General features: G+C 37.5%; 1 protein-coding gene across 1 annotated transcript in view; it reads right to left on the bottom strand.

The window, feature by feature from the left end:
- Window positions 1-20,953, bottom strand: part of LOC145279599 (uncharacterized) — a 1,226,395-nt gene that overhangs the window by 161,342 nt on the left and 1,044,100 nt on the right. The window contains exon 7 of the mRNA XM_080130763.1: window positions 14,637-14,747. Coding sequence (XP_079986889.1) covers window positions 14,637-14,747 — 111 coding nt within the window. The remainder of the gene's footprint in view (window positions 1-14,636; window positions 14,748-20,953) is intronic.

The raw sequence follows: 20,953 nt of genomic DNA, 5'->3' as shown, positions 1-20,953 counted from the left end.
TCTTCCGATTTCCTGCTTCCCCAACTGTTATGACATGCAGAAGATCAAGTGTAATGTGAGCAGACATCTTGCTGCTAAACTCCCTACATAGTACCCCTGGAACTTGGGTCCCTGATAGTAGCCCCCTACATCAAAGTGGCAATATGCCTTGTTTGGGGTGAAAATGTAATAAAAAAAAAAAATAAAAATTCATAGCTCAAAGTAGCTTAATCTTTTACCTTTTATATCCACCTGTCAGTAGCTCAGATGGTAACGACGCTGGAGAGATAAATAACGACCAAAGTTAGAGGACTAAACGTTCTGGTTACGATTCTAGCGGATGCTACCCAAGTCATATTTTAAATAACTTGAAATCATTACTATATATTGGATAATAATAAATAGAGAATAGGCTCTATAATAATAATAAATAAGAAATATGCATAAATTAAAATATAATATTTCTGCATATTTTACGACCGGGCAACACCGAGCGGCGTGTCAGTAATTATACACAGTCGTCTTGGTTATTATATTTATAGTGAAGGTCACAATATTGATAATCCTTTCTGAAGATCTTAATTTGGCGTTTTAATTCGAATATTTTATATATTTTCTATTTTTAGAATATTATGCATTAAATTAAGCAGAGATGAATTATCATTTACCATTCTCCAAAAATATAGATGTTATATGTTATAGAAATAGAGATTTTGTCTGTCAAATATTTTAAAGCGTAATCCATCTATACTTCTATAAACTTGTTTTTTTTTGTGTATTGATATTCATATTAAAAACTCTTTTTTCTATTTATTTAAAAAAATACAACTAATTTGCATATTTTTTTAAACAGTTATTTTAATTATTTTCCTATTAGTTTTTTTTCGGTTTCTTATGGGATGATCATCTTTAGTTAACTATTATGTGTAATTATATTCATGCAGATATTTTACATGAGTTATACTTGCGTAATATTTGCCTAAAAAAGTTTAGTGAACACAAACCTTATGCATGTGTGTGTGCGTTCGGTTCCTTGATTCGACGAGGGGATGTGATGCGTCTAGTGTGTTAGGTACAAGTTAGTGTTGAGTTCATGCTTGCATGCCTGCTCGCGTTTAGCTAACACCGCTGGCTAACCTCACGGTGAAAAGGGAGCAGCTATGCATAAGTCTTCCCTGCCAGTACATAGCCTCTCCATCATCAAAACTTCTACAGTGCCTCTACGTTGGCCACACATGGTAACTGGGTGCCTTGTGGCCCCAGGCTAAACTTGTAGAAGATCTCGGAGTAGTAAGGGACCCCAGAGATAATGCGTTATGGCCCACCGATGTGTGGCACACTACCAACCCCTACCTCACTGTCTTGTGGATGCCCTTAGTTGGTCGAAGACTAGGGGAATCAACCCCAAAATCAAACACCACTGCCTTGTGGGCTTTATCACAGCAAAAGGTTCAGAGATATGAACTGATTTCAAATCCTACAGCTGCCTTGCAGTTTTTCTTAAAAGGCTATGGAACCTTATCCAAAAAGAAAAGGCGTAGTAGCGGACACGATAGGGCGACTGTCAACCTCACTGAGATTACTTTCGGCCAGTTCGCCCCAGTGGACATGAACATTAGAGGTTCAGAGGGTGTCTATCTGATGCGCAACAGATACTAAACCTAAACTACGCAAGCAAGATAGGAGCCAAGGTTGAAAGTCCTGTGGCGATCAAGTTAGGATAACGGTGGCAGGTGTGAGAACTGGGAGCCACTAGTCCAACCTCTGCGCATAGGCGGCCGTGTGTGAAGGTCGCAGGTGTACCGAATGGACGACGACACCCTGAGGCAGCTGCACGGATGACCAAGCAGCCCTGTTCAAAGATAGCACTGCTTACCCTGGAAGGGGACGCCTCTATAAAAGGTGAAGTAAACAAAGCTCACCCAAAGATCATCTGACTGTCAAACCGCGGGCAGTGGATCGCCAATCGAGCGGTAACAACAACAGAACAACACTCAAGACTTGAACATCGTTACATGGAACGCCAGAACCATGATCGATACGGACTTGGGTGACAGACCACATAGAAGAACAGCACTCATAGATCTGGAGCAAGAAAATACAAATATCGACATAACTGCATTGCAGGAGACAAGGCTCAGCGGGGAGGGCCAACTGAGAGAAGCAAGAAGAACCTAGTTCTAGAAGGGCTGTCCTGTAGATCAACCAAAAAGAGCTGGAGTCGCTTTTGCGATCAGAAATGACCTAGCTAGTGGACTCGCAGGGAGCCCCAGAGGAGTCTCTGAAAGAATAATGATACTGCGAATCACCACATCCCATAACCGTAACATCACCATCATCAACGTCTATGCATCGACAATGACCTACCCAGACGAGGAAAAGGAGACCTTTTAATCTCAGCTGAAAGACACCATAGCAAACGTCCCTGCAGCGGATAAGCTAGTTCTCCTAAGTGACTTCAATGCTAGAGTGGGCCATGACTACAATACATGGAGCCCTGTTCTCGGAAAGTTTGGAAAGTAAAATCCCAATTCAAATTGAGAACTGCTGCTCTGTTTGTGCACTGAGTTTGAACTGGCAATTACGAACACTTCCAACATTCGGATAACCATGACTACTCCTGGGAACATCCCAGGTCGAAGAGACGCCATCTCCTGGATTATGTTATCAAAAGAAGGAAGGACCTCAAAGATGCAAAGAACACAAGAGCTATGCGAGAAACAGATTGCCAAACAGACCTAATCAGGACTACCTTCACGTTCTCCATAAAACCTGTGTACAGCAGGGCGACAACGAAGCGCAAGAGAAGGCTAAACACATCAAAGCTCGGAGATAGAAAATGGCAAGATTGACTACAACTTGCAAGCAACTCAGCATTAGAACAAACCACCGATGATTCTGATTCACCAGAACAAATGTGTGACTTGCTAAACAGGCCTGTATTCTCCGCTGCGGAAGAGGTATTTGGTTACACAAAAAAGCGGAATGCGGACTGGTTCAATGAGAATGACCAAGAGATTAGAGATGTAATAAATGAAAGAAACCAAGCATTAAAATCAAAACTAAGCAACCCGACTAGAGCAGTGAGGGCAGAAGTCCAGAAAAAAATAAGAGAAATGGAAAACACCTGGTGGCTGAAAAAAGCTGAATATATGAATTGAACAATGATATTTGAATTTTGCGTTTTAAACTTAAATTCAAACAACTATATAAAAATAATTCGGCATACTATCACTCATACGGCGACAATAATCTAATACCCTGCCAAAAACTCACAAGAACGCAACCAATAACCCTTAAAAAGTTACAGGACAAAAACCTAGTATTCATACCCCCGGGAAAGGCAAGGAATTCTGTGTAACATCTCAAAATACAAAAGACACATTGGCACTAGAATACCTCAAGAACAAAACATTGTATGCACTCACCACAAATATGTTTCCCACAGAAATAGAAAAGCAGATAAACACAGCCTGGAAGCTAATATGCAAGAGAAGGAATATACGCGACAAATGCAAACGAAACCCGAAACCCCATATCAAAAACAGTAGACTCGCTACACTTTACCATTTTATAAAGCCACACAATAACAACCCAACCACACAAATAATACCATTTTACAAAATCTGATTCCTCTAACTACTGTTACTACCAGAGATACCTTGGTAGTTCGGGTGAGGTTATCAAGAGACTACACACACTACAATCCTAACACCTACAACATAGCAATGATGTCTCCCTCTACACTTATGTATCAGCACATCCAGCTGTACGCTCCATCACAGATTGCATCGCCAATAACGTACTGTTTCGGCCTCGCTGCTACCGATGTACACAAACTATTACGCATAACAGTTGGCATGTGGCAGAGATATCTCTACAGAAGATCCTAATTTACCTTATATGTGCTTCCGGGTTGCACTTGCTTACACCACTGCATTTATATTGCCCTCTATCGGCCCCATAACAGAGGAGTTACTATCTTTAAGAGTATATCTGAGAAAATAGACCACACCCTGTCTGCAAATCCCTCGGCTAACATTCACATCTGTGTTGACTTCGACGTCCATAACGTGGAATGGCTGACCCACTCAAATAAGACAGACGATGAGGGGAGGTTCTGTCATGATTTTGCCATTGCCTATGACTTCACTCAGATTGTTCGTGAGCGAGTGTGTCCGATACTACAGGTCAGTATGCAAGCCTTCTAGATCCTTTTCTCTCCACTTCCCCTGAGCTATGTTCATGTTCCGTCCTTTCTCCTCTAAGATCCTCCGACCACTCCGTCGTATCAGTAAAGATAAAAATGAAACAAGTTCCCAGACGTACCCATCCACCGTACTGTATACCGATACTCCATGGCTGACTGGGACAGTTTCCGTACATTCATATCTGATCTACCTCTGCATTCCATTTTTAAAAAGGATGTGTCCTCTATAGTATCAGACCTGACCGAATGGCTAATTGTAGGCATAGACCGATTCATACCATCTAAAAATTCCAATGAAAACCTAACAGCCAGCCATGGTTCTCCCCAGAAATCACCTTTTCCATAGCTACCAACGAAATAGATGCACTGAGACTAAAGCTGCTTTCAGGAACGCCAGAAACTACTGTAAAAGAGTAATAAAAAATGCAACAGAGCTATATGCCCAGTCTGTTAAATCCAAAGTAGCTGATCAGCGGCTTGGTTCTCACCAGTTTTGGCAAATAACAAATAGGATCCTGAACAGAAGTGTGAGTTCTATCACAACCACTATCAATGGACTTGAGGTCATCTCGTCAGCATTAGACAAGGCCAAACTACTTGCAAAGAACTTTGCAGCTAATTCTACTCTATGCGACGAAGGCCATCAACTCCCCATATTTCCTCCTATAACACAAAACACGCTAGGTAATATACAAATATCTGCGCATGAGGTCGCCAAGCTAATCAAGAACCCAGATTCCAGTAAAGCAACTGGCCCTGACGGCATCCCAATTATAGTGTTAAAAAAGCTTAAACCAGAACTTGCTCCCATACTTACGAAACTGTTTAAGCGTTGCCTTAAGGAGAAGTGCTTTCCAACACCCTGGAGAACCTCATCAGTATGCCTTGTATTTAAGAATTCAGGTGATAAGTCATCTCCCTCTCAGTACAGACCAATAACTTTCCTGTGTGTCAATAAGTTACTGGAATCCATATTAAATAGAGAAATAGTCAACCACCTCAGCAGAAATAACCTTAGTGACACGCAATATGGTTTCTGTTCTGCAAGATCTACCGCAGATGTGCTAACGGTTATATCTCATAGGATTAGTGAATCTCTTGACAGGCTTCCTTTCTAGGGCAATTGCTCTTGACATATCAAAGGCTTCGACAAGGTATGGCATAAGGGTCTACTTCACAAGATTTCCAGCTATGGTATAACTGGAAATGTTTTCTCTATCATTAAATCATTTCCCTCTGATAGGCTCATAAGAGTAGTGGTCGATGGACAAAAATCAGAAGCCTGCAGAGGTCCATCCTGGGCCCAACTCTCTTCCTTATCTACATCAATGATCTCCCTAAACACAGACTTAAATCATTCGTTGACATCTATGCTGATGACACCACCATCTACGGTAACACATCAAAGGCCGTAAATAACAAAGTTCTCTCTGATTCTCTCTCCTCTGATCTCGAGCGCGTGGTTCAGTTGGGGAAGACGTGGCTGGTTACCTTTAATGCATCTAAAACCTAACTCCTATCCTTACATCATCAACGCTCTGATCCCCAGCTGGCATCAATTGTGATTGATGGCTCTCGTCTGGGTGAGGCCCCGTGTTTTGACAAGCTTCTGGGATTGACCTTTACTCCTGATCTGAAATGGAACACGTACATCAAGTCTGTTGCCAAGGTCGCTGGAAAGATAGTGTGATCCTTCTACCGCTCCAGAAGATATCTCACTACTGATGGAATTCTCTATCTATATAAAAGCCAAGTACGTCCAAGGATGGAATACTGTTGCCATATCTGGACAGGAGCTGCTAAAAACAGCCTATCCTGCCTTGACAGAGTACAAAATAGACTTCGTGGCTTAGTGGGGGATGCCCTTTTCTCTACCCTGTAACCTCTCTCCCACAGAAGAGACGTTGCGAGCCTATCCTTGTTTTATCGTTATTTCCTTGTTTTATCGTTATTTCACGAAAAACACCCGTCTAGCTGAATCCACTGTGAAAAATTTCCCCCACTCTATATCTGTGCCTAAATCAAAACATGGATTCCATGAACAAAGCTTCTTTCTTAGAACTGCACGCCTGTGGAACTCTATTCCATCTGTCTGCTTCCCACCTGAATACAACCTGGATGACTTCAAGTCCAACATAAACAAATTCCTGATGAACCACCCCCTTAAGTAGACACTTTTATTAAATCTCCACACTAACGTACTGTACATGCAATAACCCTTATCCCTGAGCGGCTTCCGAGCCTTGATAAGTGGTGATCATCTTGTAAACCCCCCCCAAAAAAACAACACACACTTCAAATATAAACTACTAGTATTTTAATGGTCGATTGCTCTGACGAACTGCAACCAGGTCCCTGCTTCCCCAACTGTACTGACGTGCAGAAGTTCAAGTGTAACGTGAACCGACATTTTGCTGCCCAAATCCCTACATAGTACCCCAGTAGTTGTTGCCCCTCACAGTAGCCCCCTACACCAAAGTGGCAATGTGCCTTGTTTGGGGTGAAAATGTAATAAAAAAACAAAAAACAAAAAACAACAAACCTACAAACATGACAGCGTCTCGGGGCTACTTGCCATTACGTATATGAATAGGCTAGAATAGTGTGCATTGCGAAACTATCACGCCAGCAGCTTCTTCACAAGATATGTGGACGACATTCTTATCTCCCGAATAAGCTGATACAAAATTTCAAGTAAAAAGAGAATTCTAGCAAACGGACATTATATAATATTCAGTTCAATAGACGTAGTAACGCAAACTGTTGAACGCTTTCGTTGTTTGTGATGAAGATTGAAAAAATATTCATACTAATATTGAGAAACGTTCAGACCGACGATCGCAAACACATTTTAAAAATAAATTTGCTATTACTTGAATAGACGAGTGAAACTGAATGGATTGATATTGACTTTTAATGCAGAAGGTAGAAAAAAGTACACTGACAGAATGCGAGGAAAAAACTAATATGCAAAAAGCAAGGAAGAAACGAAATGACAAAGAATTTTTTCTATCTTCATTAGATCTTTAGACGAGGCTGCTGTCATCGCTTTTCGATCAGCATATAATGAGAGTTAAATTCTAGTCATATTTTTGCTTTTTGAAAGAGTTATTTCTATTTAACCGACATAAATAACATTTCAGTAATATATCGCCCTGTTATACACAAATAACACACAATCTATGTACCAGATGTACCCTATGACCATTATCTATCTATCTATCTATCTATCTATCTATCTATCTATCTATCTATCTATCTATTATATAAAACACACTTTGTCTGTGTGTGTGTACGTGTGTGTACGTGTGTGTGTTAGTTCGTTCTCTATGAACTACGAAACGGCTGGGCCGATTTTTATGAAATTTTACAGAAATGTACTGCATGTAAGTGGCATTGTTCTTAAATGTTTTTTTTTTTATCGGAATATTATATTTTTTATCGGAATATTATATTTTTTATCGGAATATTATTTTTTTTATCGGAATATTATTGAATAAGTATCGATAATCGAAAAATCCGATGAAAGAGGAAGAGGCGATTTGAACCAAAGTTAAGACCTTATTCAACTTAACATCTCAAGTATATTTGAGAGGTTTTATTACCACACAAGCAGAAAGGCCCGGCATATAAAACCAACAGTAGGTTTTTTATATGACAGAGACAAGTTACAAAATTAAGGTTTCTGTTTAGAGTACAATCGAACGATGATACTTGATTTTTGCATTTGAAACTTTAATTCAAGCCGTTATATATAAAAATAATTTTATAAAACCAACAGTAGGTTTACTACAGTGCAATGTACACTACAATGTATTGTTGACTAAGTCGCTGCGCAAAGGCAGGTAAATCTTTCCCTCAGTGCATCGTGATGGGTCCTTAACTAGAGAGGCAATCACTCGATTTGATTGAAAAATAGGCGATTTCATAGATTTCGATGACTAAAAATATGTGAGTGTGGAACATTTGTTGATCATCATTAAATCCCGCTTTTAAATTCTGCTTTTATATATATATATATATATATATATATATATATATATATATATATATATATATATATATATAAACAAGTAAAATTTATGATGAAAATAAAAAAATGAATAAATTAAAGCATTTATTCATCCATGAAGAATTCAGCCTAGAAATTAGAATAAAAAATCCTTTACACATAGATTTTCAAAGATAGGTGCTTGTCATCAGATGATAAGCATTAATAAAAATAGTTATCTGGAATTTTGAAAATATTTTAAAATCGATAAACTTTTAAGTGAAACAAAAAGAATTTTAAATAGAATAACAGATCAATAAGTCAATCATTTCACCAATCAATCAATTAATGAAATATTGACATGAGAAATCAAAAGGAGAATATAGAATCCGAGTGAGAATGGATTATAGTGTAATACAGACGTGCCCATTATTTAGTAATCGCAGAGTCTTTGTAAGTTGATGGCATGGTAATGTAAAAAATGTTAGTGCTGACAAATTTTCAAGAGCAGTCATATACGCAGCTTAAGAGTGTATGCTGTATAAAAGAAATTGGCAAATGTCCGTCAGTTAGACAAACATTTTAAAGACTTTGCTTTACTCAAGCTAATTGCTACATTCATGTGCTGCCCTTTCTAAAAAGATGCTGAGGTTGTTTCACTCGCATTGAAAAATGCAACCTGAATTCGTCTGGGGTGAGGGATGCGATTCTGACACTGTAAGCCGACATTCAGCTGATGCAGAGCTCATGGACATCTGCATAAGTAAATGTGATGCCTTCTTGACTGCATTATTTGAGTTCAACTTATTTATGTGAGTCAGTCTTTTCCCACATGAAGATTATAAGTCTAAATACCGCTCCACCATGACTGATGAGCGTCTATAAGTCTGCTTCAGGCTAACTATTAGCAGCTACTGTTCGCACTATGCATCCCTGATTCCATCTAATGAAAGTCATCAGTCTAAGGTCTTTTAAAATGTACAGACCAGTACTATGAAATATGAATGTCTTCTGTCGCGAACCAATATAATATCAGTGAACACTGTATTAATAGTGATGATGATGACGGTGACGAGGATAGTGAACATTAACATAATTGGTCGAGATCCGGCCAATCAGATCAAGTTTCACTTCTTAACCATGGTCGAGAATCGACGATAAAATAAAATTAGTTGCAGAATTTGGGGAGGGAGATAACAGCATATATTGACGGCTGGCCGCACTCCAAACCTCAGGTTGTAAACCGTTGGATAAAAAAAAAGGAATATATAAGAGAGTGACAAGTGACTCCACCAGTTACGGTTAGTAAAACTTGAATACGCGTCACACCCATTTTGTTCCTAAGAATATCGATAATTTTCGTCAACGTATTTATTTTCAAGTGCGGCTATAAAAAAAAAATATAAATCCGCTCAAGACGCACAAACAGTTATCTTCGGACTTTTTCTGTATTATCATTTTCTTTATTATTTGAATTTTGAACTGTTGCAAGATCTCTTTCGAAGTTGTACGTGTTTCATATATCCAAAAAAAAAAGGGGGGGGGAGATTATATAATTATGTATATACTAAAATTTCGCTGTTGGATTCGAATTTAAACTTCACCCTGCTGGACATGAATGGAGACGTACTTAAATCCGAAGGAAGATAATTTTAATCACCAGAATTGAAGAATAATAACAACCAAATGAATTAATCGCTATAAACCTTATCGGCTATAGATTCCAAGGACAATCAGCCTGGATCGGGTGATGGTCAAATCTAAAGAATGAACGTCTGATATTGGTTTCGCGAAATTCTCCTCCCTCTTCATTCGGGCTTTGTCTGAGGCATCGAAAAAGGAGTATTTTGTCACACTTCAAATATGTACTATGAAATATGAATGTCTTCAAAAATGTACAGAGCAGTACTATGAAATATGGGTTGATACCATAATGCAACGTACACGTGCATATACTGCCATATAAAAATAATTTACAGTACACTTATATATATATATATATATATATATATATATATATATATATATAGTGTATGTTAAAATTTGATATCATTATGCCATCACATTTGATTTATGTATTTGGTTTATTATGATTTACAATTTACAATGTATTTGACCTTATTTGTTATTTATTTATCTTATTTAATATATTTATTACTATAAAAAGTTTAATTTTCCATGCTTTGATAGCTTAATTTGTTTTAACTTAATCCATGCTTCCAATCATGTCTTGTTCGAGACAAGATATACTTAGATTTATGTAAACAGTTTTGAATTAATTCCTGTCATTTGCATAGAAGGTTTTCTTTGGATTTCATATGATACGATTCTGGTTGCAAAGGTTGCATTGGCCAGATTTATTTGGATAGTATTTACTAGCACTTCCTAGTATAAACCATTTGAAGTTTTTTTATAGTCTTTACTAAATTGTTGTAGAAAAAGATAATTTAATTTCGGTTTATCAATTTTCCTACATTAGTTCCATTTCGAAAATTTTCGTCAGTAATTTGAAAAAATTCCTTCAACAAATTATTTTTTCTGTGTGCGCTATAAGACGGATTAAACCAAATGCAATTTCTACGCATATTTTTCTTTTTATTTCCGTCATTATTTTGAAAGACTATATTGTTTGCTTCAAAATATTTTTAAAAGTTTATTTTTTTATTTTATTTTTTGCAATTATATTTACGCATTCCATAATGCCTGAAATAACATGTGAAGGTTTCTGTTTTATTTCCCCCCTCAATTTATTATTTTCATTTTTAAGATACTTTATTTCACCTTTATATCCTGATCTAACTTATGTTTCATTGTAATATTCTTTCTTGCTTTCAAATATATGCTCATTATGAGATAATCCGGACATTCCTTTTGATATACTGGGTATAATTGATTTTGTCATTGAGTTTGGATGGTTTGATTTATAGTCAATATAATAGAGAGTTTGATTAGGTTTATGGTATGGTTTATACGTATTATTTAGTTAAGGATAACATATAAAAAGTTAACTATTTTATAATTTTCATTCATAGTTATTCTTAAATCAATATCTTTACAGAAATTGTATAGTATTTCTAAATTGCTATTACCATAGTTGATACAGAATAGTGTATCATCTCTATATAGAGCTCCTTTAACTCATTAAGAATATAGAGACCTACTTTTTTAGTAACTATGCAGAGTCCGGGGATCCATCGTAATATCAAAGTTTAATTCTATGTTTTTTTCTAGTCCAGTATTATTATATTTAATTAAGGTTCTTCTGTCTAATCAATTCTAATTAATAATATTAGTTTCAGCTTTCGCAAGTTCTAATGCCTTATCTAACAATTTCGGAGAAATTGATTTGTAATATGAATCAATGTCGAACATTGTAAACTTACTATTATTACATTTAGGTAATTCACTACACCAACTTAGAAATTCACCTGATAGGAGGCATTTATATCGAGCTTCATAAATTAAAAAAAGGTGAAATATAATTGAAAAACATTTTTTTTATAGAAATATATATATATATATATATATATATATATATATATATATTGCCTTTATGCAATGATGAATAACTCAACTTTTCTCGCTTTACCGTAGAATCGTTGCGCTTGAACCGAATGTTGCATTTCAATTAGGGAAAGGATCACACTTCGATAAAACCGCAAAAAAGAAAACGACAAAAGAAAAAAAGCCAACATTTGCCGATAACTCAGTTATTTACACCGTGTTCACCTTTCAGTGGCATATGAGCGAGAAAATATTTCAATCAGCCAAAATCAAATCAACTTACAGCCGATAACCAAACTGCTATTAATAGTAAAAACTAACATTTATTAAATGTGCCCAACTCGTTAGAGGAGCAGCTGGCGGATATCATTTGTAACTAAATACAATTTGGCCAAACGGACACCTTAGCCAAAAAACTATTACATCTGTATTCATCAAACGAAAGTTTTGTTAAATTTTCCAGCTTTTTAAACGTTATTTCTGATATTGGTATAATGGTATCAGCTTTTTAAACATTATTTCTGATACTAGCATGGGTTCCCGGCGTTACCGAGGTGTTTGTAGGTGTATGATGAGAAAAAAGGGTTAATTTTGTTAAATTTGACCCCTATTATGACCCCTTAAAATTTATTGTTTTGGGCTCAATTCAAGTTATTAAGTTAGATCTATGTCGGAGGAGTTTGGTATAGTTCTCAAAGTCAAATCGTTGAACTTTTACTCCTTAATCGTCAAATTTCTGGCCGAAAACCGATCACATCGATTTTCCCAAATCTCAGTACCATGTATATCAAATTTCGAGTCTGTAGACTTAAAATTGACAGTTATTGCGTAGGGAAATGTACACACACAGACACACAGACAGGCAAATACACAGACAGATTCACAGACACGTTCACTTTTATAGATATACTAGCATTTCAGCCCGGCGTTGCCCGGATTTTTTGGATGTTTATGTTGAGCAAAAAATTAAAAAAGTGGTAGTAGGAAGGCAGGCTGCAACCCGTACCACAAAGGAGGAAAAGAACAGAGTAAAACCTAACGTTTATGCTGTTACGACCACCGTCAAACCGGAAGCGACATTTTAAAAATTAAGGCTAGACAATCTAAAGGAGAGGATAAATTTAAAAAATATCGGCGAAAAAAGTGACCCCCCCTGTAGAAAAGTGCCTAGTTGAAGGGGAAGATATTAATGTTTTTAGCCAATTTTTCGATATTTGTCGTATGAAAGGTCAAACTTTAAAACGATACCAATCTTAGTAAAATCCGTTGCCTCTATTGAAAGTTTAAGGCAGACATGCAAACAGACATGCATACATACATTTATATATTTGTAACTAAAAATTTTCGAACCAAACTGATGAAAAAGCTTGCCCTATCTCTGAATAGCCTTTATGTAAAATTTAAAATATTTAGACCAGAAATTGTCTGAGTAATTTGGAAGAGACCGCAGAGGTCAATTTTTTTAAAACTTTGACCCTTATTATGACCCCTTAAAATTTATTGTTCTGGGCTCAGATTAAGTTATTAAGTTAGATCCATGTCCAAGAAACCTATATCTAAAATTTCAAGTTCAAGTAGACCCAAAATTGTCGGAGGAGTTTGGTAGAGTTCTCGAAGGTCAAATCGTTGAACTTTGACCCCTTAATCGCCAAATTTCTGGCCCAAAAACCGATCACATCGATTTTCCCAAATCTCAGTAACCTGTATATAAAATTTCGAGTGTGTAGACTAAAAATTGACAGAGTTATTGCGTAGGGAAATGTACACAGACACACACAGACACATACACATACACGTTCACTTTTATATATATAGATTGGTATAATGGTATCAGCTTTCTAAAAGTTTTTTTCTGATATTGGTATAATGGTATCAGCCTAAGTTTAGGGAAAAATGAAAATAATTTCTTTAAATCACATCTGATTTTGATATAATCAGCAAACTAGAATTATGAATATTATATGAGTGTGTAAGTAATTGCGCCATACTTTAAAATGATTTTCAAAATTTATGATAGTGAGGTTGCTGCTAATTGTAGTCCGTCTGAATTATGCACAATGTTTAAAGGAAGTTTAAACTAAAAATATAGAGAATTTGCAATATTAGTGGAACAAATTCTATTTGATCTTTATACCGTGAAATAACCATTAAGAAGCAAAAAAAAAAAAAAAAAAAATTAAACTGTGTATGCGTAAGTCGACTTAAAGTGATTTTATACGCACACGCAAATATCTATTATGCGTTAAATTCAATTCCATTTTTTTAAAATTATTTCTCATCCGTCTGACGGTAACTCAAACAATTACGCCCAAGGTTGCAGCGACGAATGTTTTGATTTCAATTATAGGTAATTGCAGCAAAGTCATATTTTTTTTACTTCTGAAATTATTTTTCTTTTTTTTTTTTTACAAGGTGGTGGTCACCACTTATCAAGGCCCGGAAGCCATTCAGGGATAAGGGTTATTGTAAGTAGAGTACGTTAATGTGGAGATTTAATAAAGTGTCTACTTAAGGGGGCGGTTCATCAAGAATTTGTTTACGTTGGACTTGAAGACATCCAGGTTGTAGTCAGGTGGGAAGCAGGCAGACGAAACAGAGTTCCACAGGCGTGCAGGCCTAAGAACTAAATCACTACTATAATTGAATCCAATATAATAATCGACAAAGAATTGACTATAATAATTGATACGAAATCTACACGCTTAAATAAAAAATATATTTAAGCGTATTTATGACCAGGCAACGCCAGGCAGCATATTAGTTACATATTAAATGAATTAAGGTAGATGTTAATATTTATTTGATTTGCAAACATGTATTTCGAGACAATACATGTGAAATATATGTGGCAGTGTGGTAGTACAAGTAATTACACCGATGCGAAAGGAGAAAATGCAGATTAAATATTTAATACTAACAACGCAATATAAAAACGATGAAGTGAGGACTTACTGCGGGTAGGGCGAAGAATGAAATCCCAAGAATTGCGCAAAAGGCAGCGATAAGTTTCCCGGACCAAGTCTGGGGAACAGCATCTCCATAGCCGACTGTACATAATGTGATCTGGAAAACAAAAGCAAAATAAACAAAATATGAATATATTAATTTTTTTTATAACGAGCTAAATAAAATATAGAAATAATAATAATAGAAAAAATAATCTGGCTACTATCTCTGGCGATAGATGAGGCGACACACCGATCAAAATACAGCGTGTTCCAAAAATCTTGGGCTCATTTAAGTCCCCATATCTACTTAACTATGAATGGTAGCAAAATGAAAATGGTGCCATTTTTTTATCTAAATCCATTAAGATTTTTGTAATTTTTTTATTGATTTGTTTCATTTCTTTTGAGATCCAGTAATGGCGTTCACTCAACCAGAAAAGACGTTTGTGTGCTTGCATTTGTAAAAACCTAATCATGGACACTTGTTCAACGATCTCCAGATCTCACACCCCGGCGATTTATTTTTTGGTGTGAATTTGGTATATGTGCCTCCCATTCCAAGAGACGTGGATGAGCTGAAGGCCCGAATAACAGAATGTGCTGCAGCTATTGACATTGGCAATGCTAGGACGCGTTTGACAAGAATTGGACAACCATCTTGATGTGTGTCGTGTGACTAATAATACTCACATTGAACATCTTTGAACATTCCATGAACAATTGCTTTTTAAATATACCAGATGTGTTTTTATATCTTTAATAGTTTTCGAGATAGTCAATGTCAAAATGTGCCCAGGACTTTATAACCGTCACAATCCACTAAATCTGAAAGGAGAATCTAATACAAACCTCGCTTCAGTGGGAGAAACAGACATTTGACTTAAATCTTAAGCTAATCAAGAAAAAATCAAAATTATACAATTCAGTTTTCTATCCGACTGTCGATAAAAAAACAAAACAATCTATTGAATTCGAAATTTCGTATGAATTTCAGAGTTGAACTTAAAGCTTAGTGATTCGATGAGATTCACTTAAAAAGGTCGGAGATTACATCAGCCAACAATACGAGAATAATTATTTCAATAATCTAAGTTATCAATCCCCCATCCAAAAATTTTGGAAACATAAAAGTTATATTATTTGAATACTTCGGACTACTATTCTCATCTTGAGTTCCATTTTCACAACGTTTCGCTCGATTTACCCTGCGACCTTCTTCTGGTGTATCTTGTCGAATTCAGGAGTCTGCATGAACGGAACCCTTTTCTAATTCACGGGGGTAGCATGATCTCGTTCCGTAAGTCATAACTAGATAGAAGTCCAACATAATTCGCAAGTGTATTTTCGATCGTCCTCACTGAGAATTGAACCTTCAAAGGAAGATTACTTTTACAACTGAATTTTTCGAGTACTCTGCGTCACGGGGTTTTGTAGACAACTCAAGTACGAATTTTAGAAGCTTTAAACTTATTTTATTTCTAGATGTAAATATCACTATTTACTAGTATATATTATTTCTATATATTACTGACGGAATGAGAGCATGCTACCTCCGTGGATAAAAAAGGGTTCCGTTCGTAGTTTCGTGCAGATTCCCAAGTTCGACATGGTACAGATGAAGAAGATCGGTTGCACCAACCGAAACGTTGTGAAAATGATACTCAAGACGAAAACAGTAGCTCGAAGAAACAAACTAATGCAAATAACGAATCCTTATCTAAAAAATTCAGAAACGTAATATAAAAGTTAATTTAACCTGTAAAACTATCTGCTAATTATAAACTTATAATCTATTACCTTAGTAGTAAATATTTTTTCTTCGATGCTGGATTTCAATCCAGATTTGTATACTTCTATTGATGAGTCTCATCTGTCGCCTGAAGAGATTTTAAATACAACACCTGTTATTATTTAATGGCCACTCTTTAAGTACTTACTAGGCTCGACATTGTATAACTTCCGGGGTCTTTACGGGAACCAATGTAGTAACATGAGTAAGGCTGTGTATTAGTAATAACTAGAGCTAGGACAACAGCATATTCTTTTCATTGTTTTGACTCTCGTGTGTGTATTCGTTGATATCTTATATGCTTTTATACAGTGTGATGTGGTTCTCGGTTGATTAACTGTGTGTAACTGTGTCGGATATATACTTGAGAATCAAAACAATAAAAGAATATTATGTTTTCATAGCCCTAGTAATAACTAGCAGGAAGACTCGATGTTTCCCGAGATTAAATATTACTATGTACTTTTAAACTGTGTTCATAACAGCATATTGTCAGGATGACGGATTCCCGGCTGCCGAAACAACTCTTCCATGGACAAATATAAAAAAAAGAAAGCGCAATCGAGGATCTTCTGAAAAGCAAATCTGAAAAAGTGTTGAATCAACACAGACACATAGGAGACCCGGACCAAGGACAGACAAACCTGGGGACAAACCATCGCCAAAGCACAGCCACCTTCGAAGCCAACCGACATACGGACCTTTAAGAGAAGAACGCTAGCAAGCCAACTCTCCAAGTGGAATTGGCACAACCTACCCGCACTAGGAAAAGCAGTTCAAGACTAGGATCAGCCTTGTCGGTACAGACTCAGAATACGACTACCATCCTCACTGCTGAGGGGTTGGAAAGAGAGAGAGAGAGAGAGAGAGAGAGAGAGAGAGAGAGAGAGAGATTACTCAGTTTGTCTTTATTACCTCTTTACGCAGATGGAATGTTGAAAAAAAGACAAAAAAAAACCCAACTCCAAATTAGTGTCCCATATATATGTTTAAGTTAATGAAAATGTTTTCTTTTCCGATTGGGAGACTTAGATCCGCGGTTACAAAGATTTTTGGCACATAGAGAATAAGAGATACGAGATTACTGCATAGATTTTTCTTTCCAAATCACATACAGATATAAATTTTATCAAGATAGAATATATTTGAATTTTTAAGGAAAGTTCAGTCACTCCCAAACTCCCTTAGGTTATAAGTACACGCAGATATTTAGCACACAGAAAGTTATATAGAAATTGCATGAGCCTGACGAATTCTCATGAAAATGAAACGCGGAATATTCTGTGTAGCTTAATTGCCATTTTTTTTTACAGTGATAACCACTTATCAAGGCCCGGAAACCACTCAGGGATAAGGGTTATTGCAATTACATTATGTTAGTGTGGAGATTTGATGAAGTGTTTAATTAAGGGGGCGGTTCATTAGGAATTTGTTTATGTTGGACTTGAAGACATCCAGGTTGTAGTCCGGAGGGAAGCAGGCAGACGGAACAGAGTTCCACAGGCGTGCAATTCTAAGAAAGAAGCGTTGTTCATGGAATCCGCGTTTTGATTTAAGCACAGATATAGAGTGGGGGAAATTTTTCACAGTGGATTCAGCTAGACGGGTGTTTTTCGTGAAAGATTGGCGAGGGGAACCAGAGATTGGAGTTCAGACGAGCACCTGCCATGGAAGTAACGATAAAACAAGGATAGGCTCGCAACGTCTCTTCTGTGGGAGAGAGGTTGCAGGGTAGAGAAAAGGGCATCCCCCACTAAGCCACGAAGTCTATTTTGTACTCTGTCAAGCAGGATAGGCTGTTTTTAGCAGCTCCTGCCCAGATATGGCAACAGTATTCCATCCTTGGACGTACTTGGCTTTTATATAGATAGAGAATTGCATCAGTAGTGAGATATCTTCTGGAGCGGTAGAAGGATCACACCATCTTTCCAGCGACCTTGGCAACAGACTTGATGTACGTGTTCCATTTCAGATCAGGAGTAAAGGTCAAACCCAGAAGCTTGTCAAAACACGGGGCCTCACCCAGACGAGAGCCATCCATCACAATTGATGCCAGCTGGGGATCAGAGCGTTGATGATGTAAAGATAGGAGCTTGGTTTTGGATGCATTAAAGGTAACCAGCCACCTCTTCCCCCACTGAACCACGCGCTCGAGATCAGAGGAGAGAGAATCAGAGAGAACTTTGTCATTTACAGCCTTTGATGTGTTGTCGTGTCATCAGCATAGATGTCAACGAATGATTTAAGTATGTGTTTAGAGAGGTCATTGATGTAGATCAGGAAGAGAGTTGGGCCCAGGATTGACCCCTGAGGCATTTATATTGCAGGCCTCCGATTTTTGTCCATCTACCACTACTCTTATGAGCCTATCGGAGAGAAATGATTTAATGATTGAGAAAACATTTCCAGTTATACCGTAGCTGGAAATCTTGTGAAGTAGACCCTTATGCCATACGTTGTTGAAGGCCTTTGATATGTCAAGAGCAATTGCCCTAGAAAGGAAACCTTTGTCAAGAGATTAAATAATCTTGTGGGATATAACCGTCAGCACATCTGCGGTAGATCTTGCAGAACGGAAACCATATTGTGTGTCACTAAGAAGGTTATTCCTGCTGAGGTGGTTGACTATTTCTCTATTTAATATGGATTCCAGCAACTTACTCATAACACACAGGAGAATTATTGGTCTGTACTGAGAGGGAGATGACTTATCACCTGAATTCTTAAATACAGGGCAAACTGATGAGGTCTTCCAGGGAGTAGGAAAGCACACTTCCTTAATAGTTTCGTAAGTATGGGAGCAAGTTCTGGTTGAAGCTTTTTTAACACTATAATTGGGATGCCATCAGGGCCAGTTACTTTACTGGAATCTAGGTTCTTTATTAGCTTGGCGACCTCATGCACGGATATTTGTATGTTACCTTCCTTGTTCTGTGTTATAGGAGGAAATATGGGGAGTTGATGGCCTTCGTCGCATAGGGTAGAATTAGCTGCAAAGTTCTTTGCAAATAGTTTGGCCTTGTCTGACGCTGACGAGATGACCTCTGGTCCATTGATAATGGTTGGGATAGAATGCACACTTCTGTTCAGGATCCTATTTGTTATTTGCCAAAACTGGTGGGATCCAAGCCGCTGATAAGCTAACTTGAATATAACAGACTGGGCATATAGCTCTCTTGCATTTCTTATTACTCTTTTACAGTGGTTGCTGGCAGACCTGAAAGCAGATTTAGTTTCAGTGCATCTATTACGTTGGTAGCTATGGAAAAAGTGATTTCTGTGCGCGATAGCAGCAGCACATTCTGGGGAGAACCATGGCTGGCTGTTAGGTTTTTGTTGGAATTTTTTAGATGGTATGAATTGGTCTATGCCTACAATTAACCATTCGGTCAGATCTGATACTATAGAGGACACTTCCTTTTTAAACATGGAGTGCAGAGGTAAATCAGATATGAATGTACGGAAGCTATCCCAGTCAGCCATAGAGTATCGGTATACAGTACGGAGGAGGGGTACGTCTGGAGGCTTCTTACATTTCGTTTTTATCTTAACTGATACGACGGAGTGGTTGGAGGATCCTAGAGGAGAATGAGGAACATGAACATAGCTCAGGGGAAGATGAGAGAAAAAGGTTTAAGAGGCTTGCATATTGACCGGGTGTATCGGGCACACGGGTGGGTTCGTGAACAATCTGAGTGAGGTCATAAGCAATGGCAAAATCATGAAAAAACCTCCCCCCATCATCTGTCTTATTTGAATGGGTCAGCCATTCCACGTTATGGACGTTGAAGTCACCACAGATGTGGATGTTAGCCGAGGGATGTGAAGACGGTATGTTGTCTATTTTCTCAGATATGCTCTTAAAGATAGTAACTTTGCTGTTGTGGGACCTATAGAGGGCAAATATAAATGCAGTGGTGTTAGCAAGTGCAACCCTGAAGCACATATAGGGTAAATTAGGATCTTCTCTAGACATATCCCTGCCACACAGGAAGCCATCCTTAATGTAGGCACATATTCCATGCCCATGGCGATCTTGGGTGTCAGATTTAGCTGTAAAGTTAGAGTATCCCTTAATTATGAACTCATCTAGGGAAGTGGTCGGCCCTATTCCAGTTTCAATTAGAAATAATATGTCCGGTTTCGTCTCCTGTAATTGGGTTTCAACCTCTGGAAGGTTGGAACGTAGACCCCTGATGTTGGAGAATGGGGACCTGGTAGTATGGGTCTACGTTGGAAGATGGGGTTCTAGGTTTAATCGAGTTTTTATTCTGGAGATATTTCATGTTGAGGTTTTGGGATTTGTGGAATAGGTCGGCATTCTTGGTTAGAGCAGTACAGAGAGGGTAAACTAAGAGAGAAAAAGACAGGAAAATTTTTTTTGTAGCACACGAAAAGGTAAAGCCGTAACAATTACCCACTAGTATGGCATCGAGAAGCCCCACCAGACACTACTGCATGGTCCAGATCCACTCACCAAATGGCAATACAGCAGTCCCAGTACTTTGCGCCTGCTGATAGGACAGCCTCCT

The sequence above is a fragment of the Euprymna scolopes genome, chromosome 7 (assembly GCF_053919585.1).
Source record: "Euprymna scolopes isolate OS-2025 chromosome 7, ASM5391958v1, whole genome shotgun sequence".
NCBI classification, from domain to species: domain Eukaryota; kingdom Metazoa; phylum Mollusca; class Cephalopoda; order Sepiida; family Sepiolidae; genus Euprymna; species Euprymna scolopes.
The sequence above is the reverse complement of the archived record's forward strand: the minus strand, read 5'-3'. Positions and strand labels throughout refer to the sequence as shown.